This window comes from Capricornis sumatraensis, chromosome 9 (genome assembly GCF_032405125.1).
Source record: "Capricornis sumatraensis isolate serow.1 chromosome 9, serow.2, whole genome shotgun sequence".
Classification (NCBI taxonomy): domain Eukaryota; kingdom Metazoa; phylum Chordata; class Mammalia; order Artiodactyla; family Bovidae; genus Capricornis; species Capricornis sumatraensis.
The window spans coordinates 46916976-46923913 of NC_091077.1; the positions used below are offsets into that span (position 1 = coordinate 46916976).

General features: G+C 46.0%; 1 protein-coding gene across 1 annotated transcript; it reads right to left on the bottom strand.

Annotated features, from left to right (window-relative positions):
- Positions 1-3800: 3800 nt before the first annotated feature.
- On the bottom strand, positions 3801-6646 carry IL9 (interleukin 9). Its single transcript, XM_068979446.1, has 5 exons — positions 6533-6646; positions 6382-6417; positions 6265-6297; positions 5153-5284; positions 3801-3911 (listed from the first exon to the last, which is right to left on the bottom strand). Exons 1-5 carry the CDS (start codon positions 6644-6646, stop codon positions 3801-3803), a joined length of 426 nt encoding a protein of 141 aa, XP_068835547.1.
- Positions 6647-6938: the final 292 nt, after the last annotated feature.

A 6938-nucleotide genomic window follows, 5' to 3' on the forward strand; every position in this document is an offset into this window, starting at 1 on the left:
TCCAGGCAAGAACACTGGAGTGGGTTGCCATCTCCTTCTTCAAAAGGAACTATAGAATGAAAGAAAGTGAAGTCGCTCAGGAGTGTCCAACTCTTGGCGACCCCATGAACTATAGCCTACCAGGCTCCTCCATTCATGGAATTTTCCAGGCAGGAATACTGGAGTGGGTTGCCATTTCCTTCTCCCATTCAGATGGATATATCTTCCCTTTTCTCCTTTGCCTTTTGCTTCTCTTCTTTTCTCAGCTATTTATAAGGCCTCCTCAGACAGCCATTTTGCCTTTTTGCATTTCTTCTTCTTGGGGATGGTTTTGTTCACCGCCTTCTGTACAGTGTTACGAACCTTCATCCATAGTTCTTCAGGCACTCTATCAGATCTAATCCCTTGAATCTACTTGTCACTTCCACTGTATAATTGTAAGGGATTTGATTTAGGTCATACCTGAGTGGTCTAATGGTTTTCCCTACTTTCTTCAATTTAAGTCTGAATTTTGCAATAAGGACCATAGAGAGTAAGGGCTTAATATTACATGAGTAATATTAAAACATAATAGTAAGTCTATTATTTGATAGGCCTTTTTCACCGTGCCTTTTCTGTGGGATTCCACGGGCCAGCTGGGGAGCCCACACAGCAGCCAGAGCTGAGCTGTGCCCTCAGCACAGCCGGCAGGGCAGCCTCCAGTCCTGGGAGCTGGGCGCCAAGAGGCAGAGCCCTGGGGACACGTGGGGGTCAGCCTTTGAACCTCCCGGAGGAAGTCATATAGGAGCTGCTGGGAGATGCGCGTAAAAACAGTCATAGCTGGAGCCTGAATTCTAAGGTTGCGGAAGATCCCGAGGAAGCCTGTGCCCCACCCCTGCTGCATGAAGTTTTCCATTTTCTCAGGGTCGACAGATTGTGACTGTCATCTGTATGGAGGTATGTGTCCCCTGCCACGTGCCTGATGGCATTTGGTGCTGAGGGAGGACCAGGTTTAAAGCACTGACCTGAAAGCCTCTGGACTTAAAGATCCAACTTGTTGCCCTTTGACAAACACAGCACTGTGAATTCATCACTGAGAAGCTTGTCTGTGTCAAAACCAAGACTAACATAGTCGTGATTGGATGTTCCCATGGACTCACTAATAATAAAAAGCTCCCTTGACTTTGGCCCCCTGTGCCAAAACTCCTCCACTTTCCCTGTGCGGGAGGGGCTTGGATGCAGGTGGAGGGTGAAATTCATGCCAACCCCATTGCTAACCATGCTGGATGGCTACGGGGACCATGCTGCCCACATCATTAGGGAACCTCATCTCTGGCCCAGGCCTATTTGTTGTGCAGGTTATGTTGGATATTGCTTGACATTGTAACTGATGGAAATTCCTTTGAGGAAATCCCTTTGAGGAATCCTGGCTCTTGCTGCTCTGAGCTTTACGTATTATTGACATCAGAAGCACTAAAGGATGGTCTAGACTCATAGGAAAAAGAAACCATTTTAATTTTGCCAGTACCTAGAAAAAGACTGCCCTGCTTAGATTCCTCTAAGATCTTCCCAAGCCTCTGAGCCTTCAGGCAGTGCGGAAAAAGCCATCCTGATTGCCACACCACCCCAACCCCGAGACCCTTCACCCTGCCTCCTTCCTGCCTATCACACAGAGCCAGGGAGGCCAAGCAGGAGGGATGCTGGCAGGCTGCCCCCTCCACCACCACCCGCAAGGGGCCAGGCCATGTGAATCCCATGCTGTGGGCCCTCCTGGGGGTGTTTGAATGGAATTCACCTTTCTGAGCTTGTATAGTATGCTCTGGGTACCATTCCTTCTACAGGTGGGCACATTCCCTGTCCACATACAACTTTGTCCTTTGCTTTTCACCTTAAAGGCGTTTCATCCATTCAGTCAATATTTATAGAGCACCTCCTCCAGGGCACGAGCAGGACAGGCCCAAGATAGGCATTCAGGACACAAACGTGAGCAACACCAAGTTCTCTGTCCTCAGGACAGTAAACAGTGACCATGATGAAATAGTACACGAGAGAGCATCCTAGAAGGCGGTGAGCACTGTGGCATAGAAACAGAATCAGAAGTACTGATTTGGGGGGGGAGGTAGGTTGAGTATTAAGGTGTGTGCATGCTAAGTTGCTTCAGTCGTGCCTGACTCTTTGCAACCCTATGGACCATAGCCCACCAGGCTCCTCTGTCCATGGGATTCTCCAGGCAAGAATACTGGAGTGGGTTGCCAGGCCCACCTCCAAGGGATCTTCCTGACCCAGGGATGGAACCCTTACTTTTTTAACATCTCCTGCATTGGCAGGCAGGAGATGGATGGTTTAATAGTCAGAGTTCTCTAGAGAAACAGAACCAGTAAGATTGATGGATAGGTGGATGGATGGATAGACAGGCAAATAGACAGATAGCTTTATTATAAGGGATTGGCTAATGCAATTATGGAGGCTGAGGAGTTCCCCTCTCTGCTGTCTCCAGGCTGGAGGACCAGAAAGCTGGTGGTGTAGTTCTAATCCAAGTCAAAGGCCTGAGAAGCCGGGGAGCTGGTGGTGTGAGTCCTGGTCCGAGTGTTAGGAGACCAGTGTCCCAGCTCAAGCTGTCGGGCGGAGTGTGAGTTCTCCTTACCTTTCCTTTGTGTTCTCTTCAGGCCCTCAGTGGATTGGATGGGGCCCACCCACACTAGGAGAGCATCCACTTAATCCGATCTACCAATTCAGGTGTTCACCTCTTCCAGAAACACCCTCATAAACTCAGAATAGCGTTTAGTCAAATATCTGGGCATGCCAGGCCTGGTCAAGTTGACACATAAAATTGACAGATAGCTACAGTCACACCATGGCAGCCAGACAACCTAGTTCAACCATTGCTGCAGTACACTCCCATGAAGCTCTGCACCCCAGCTTGGCACTGCATCTGGCAGAAGGTGGGTGCTAACTGAGGCTCCTTCAGGGGAGTGGGTGACTGTGTTGACCCCAGGGTTTCTCTGCTTTCTGCTCTGACCCAGATCATCTGCTTCTTCAGCTTGGTCAAGGGCTTTCCTCTCTTACAAACACACATGCCCACGTTCTTGTGTGTCCTTCATCTCCTGGCCTGACCAAACTGCTGCCTTCTCCCATTTCAGATACATAGTTGGCTTTTCAGGACCCCAAATGCCTTGGCAGTGCCCTGAACATCCCTCCAACAAAACCCATGGATAGGGTACCTCAGTTCTGCCTCTGGCCTCCCCTCCAACACCCTCAGACTGTCTGCCCACTCCCATGTACCCTTTCTAACAACCCCAGACACAGTTCTTGAGGCTTCAAGTTTTTGTTCAGGGAATAAGCCTTACAGTTATTACAGGAGTATTTGATCCATCAGGAGCTTCCCTGGTGGCTCAGACAGTAAAGAATCTGCCTGCAATGCAGGAGACCTGGGTTCGATCCCTGAGTCAGGAAGATCCCTTGGAGAAGGGAATGGCTACCCACTCCAGTGTTCTTGCCAGAAGAGTTCCATGGACAGAGGAGCCTGATGGGCTGCAGTCCATGGGGTCACAAAGAGTCAGACACAACTGAGCGATCAACACTTTCCACTTTCACTTGACCCATCAGCTCATTGACAGAGCTCGTAGCTTTCTTTGTTCTGAGCATCAAGGAACAAATAAGCACTTGTAGACCAGGTTGAGCTTTTCTCCCATATCTATTTATTCCAAAATAAACACATAAAAATTTAAACAAATTATTACAGCTGATTTTGATTTAACATGGATTATTTGATTTTTTAAATTACAACAACTTAAAGAGGAGGCTTTCTAAATTCAATAAATAGAATAAATAACATTTCAGCTTCACACTTTGCCTCTCATATTTTCATTCTGGAAACTTTCCAGCAGAGTGTTCAGAAATGTCAGCGTATTGCCTGTTGTGGTTCGGTTGCATGGCTGTTCACAGGCAAAAGACTGTGGGGATAAAAGTTGAAAAAGGCAGAGTGACTAGGACAGTATGGAGCCCAGCAACCCCAGAAACTGCCCTGCCTAGAACCTGGTGAGCAGGAGAGGGGTGGTCATTGGGATGGAGGGTGTGCAGGCAGTAAGGGGCCTGAGGTAAGAAGCAAATGAGTGAGGCTCCAGGGCTAACATTTGTGTAGGTGGCACAGATGCTTGACTTTGTGGTAGGATTTCAGGTGCCTGCTTGCCACACACACACACCCTTATCAAGGGGTCCTAAATCTTATTAGAGGATGTCTTCTTGAGATACTTTGAGGCTTAAAATTTTGTTGTTGTCCTGTTTGGTTGTCCTTCCAAGGTTGTTTTATAGCACAATGACTAAGAACAGGATTTGGCCGTTTTATAGACCAGAGTTCAAATCTCAACACTGCCATTTGTTAAACATGTAGCCTTGGGCAAATCAGTTAACCTCACTGAGCGTCAGTTTCCTCCTTCACAGCATAGGGCTTAAGTCTGACAATTGTCATTAAGGCAGGTATTCAGGGAAACAGTATAAATGAAGCACTTAGAACTGCATGCTATTGATGGCAGAAACCTCTGCAATCCAGTAACTGAGTGAGGAGGGGCCCTTGTAGCAATAGTAATGAAATAGTTTACCCCCTGCCCTTTCCTCCAGGGTCTAGGGTGTATATATATATATATATATATATATATATATATATATATATATACAGGCATTTAGGGCATGTGACAAGCTTCCACCTGGATGTGGATGTGTCTTCCTTTAAACACCTCCCTGTACAGTGGAAAGAAAACCTGTAACTTACAGGTCACATCGTCTACACAGCTAACTGAATCTCTAGGATAATTTAGAATGGTATGGGGCTATAGCCCTGATTCTCAAGATTTAGCTTCTAATTACAATGTGGCTAGATTCTTTCATTATTGAAGAGGTGGAGAGAAGTAAAAGCCAACAGGGAGGTGAGTGTTTTTTTAAAATGAGATAGAACAATGAGCCATCCGGGCAGTTTAGTTCAGTTCAGTTGCTCAGCTGTGTCTGACTCTGGGATCCCATGGCCTCCAGGCAGAGCTCATATTAATTCTCTTGTTCTGAATAGGTTTCTTAGATGTCTCTAATCAACCCTGAACTACCAGTGCCAACCTTATCACCCTTTCTCATTCAGGTGGAGTTGGCATCGACATTCACACAGAAATAACTAACCAGAGCACATCACATATAAAAACACACTTACTCCACACTTGTTGCTCTTGAGGGTTACGACTATTCTCTTCAACTGGTTGACAGTCAGGCGGAATCTCGTGCTCACTGTGGAGTTGCTCAGCTGTGACAGGCCCTCTTGGAAGCATGCTGTGGAGCAGTTGCCCTGGTGAATAACAGGGAGTTAGGAAAAGAAACACCTAGAGGCAGCTTTGAGTAGGAATCACAGAGAATGCTTTTAAAGGCGATTTTAATTTAACCAGTGTAATCTAAACTTGGGCTTCCCAGGTGGCTCAGTGGTAAAGAATCCGCCTGCCCATCCAAGAGATGCGAGTTCGATCCCTGGGTTGGGAAGATCCCCTGGAGAGGGCAATAGCAACCCACTCTAGTATTCTTGCCTGGAGAATCCCATGGACAGAGGAGCCTTGCATCCACGGGATCGCAAGTGTTGGACGTGACATAGCAACTAAACCACCACCACCATTGTTTCAGCAGCAGCTAAAAGTGTGGATTATAAACCCAGGGGATGGGCTAGGCCATAAATGTGTGGTTCCTCCTCAGAAGCTTTCCTCCCCGGAAACCCTTTTTACTTCCCCTCCACCCGCAATCTCAGACACCCTATCCTCCCGGAGGTCAGCCTTCAAACCTTGCAATAACCACTATAAATCAGCTGAAGAGAAGTACAGGGATGGAAGGAGAGAAGCAGGGCGGGACAGACAGAGGGAGAAGACAGAGCATATGCACAGTTGAGGCCAGAGGAAGGACAAAGGGCTGTCATCTTATCTACACTGTTTTGCAACCCTGGAGTTACCAGTAAATGGATTAGAAAACAATGCGCTACGAACGACATCACTTATTCTATTCTCAGTCCCAGACTGATTTAATTGTGCACATGGCCACTAATCTCAAAACACATTCAAGATTCTTTTTATTGAAAAGTGTTCAGACTTCTCAAGGAGACTAAATGCAAAGAAATGTGTACAGTATAGAATTTCAAGATTTTGAAATGTTTTCAAAATTGTTACTAATCTATAATGATTGTAATGAAGTCACACTTTCTTACTTAAAATACATCAAATCGAACAATTTTGACTTAAAAGCTTAAGATAAAACAAGATCAAGATAATTCACTTTTACTATACTTACAGAGGAAATGGGCAGACACAAACAATCAGCCGCCTGCAAAAGAGGAATTTCAGATGTGAAGATCCCAGGTGAGAATATAAAAATCAGTTTCGAAAGTTCTTAAGAGCATCTACTTACATCGGTGCTGCAGCTGCAGTTTGAAGATGTGTCTTTCTAAAAAGTAGAGAAACAAGAACCCATGAAGAGTGGTATGTCGTTCTTCCTCTTATATTTCACTTCAATTTTCAATAGCTGCCTTTCCCACTGGCACCCCGCCTTTGCATCTTACCTGCAGGTTGTCGATGAGGTACACAATGTTCTTGATTCCCATATAGGTGAAACACCCCTGGCTGGCTGAAGAGCAGAGGAACAGGGCAGAGGCAAGGACCACAGCCAGGAGCATCTTGACACAGAGCTGGAGCTTAGTCTTCAAATGATTTCAAATGCCTTCACATGCTTTCAGATCACGTTGTATTTAAAGCCACTAACATGGGAAAACCCTGACATCAAACTGATAACAATGCCCACTTTTTCTCTGTAAGTTTGGGCCACCTGACATTGAAAAAAAATTGTGTATGTATACATATATCTCAAACTGAGTCACTTGGCGAAGACTATGTTACGTTGTCCCAGAAAGTATCATTCCTCAGAAATGATGCTTTTCAAAAAGTTAGGTGCCACAATGCTGTAGGGAA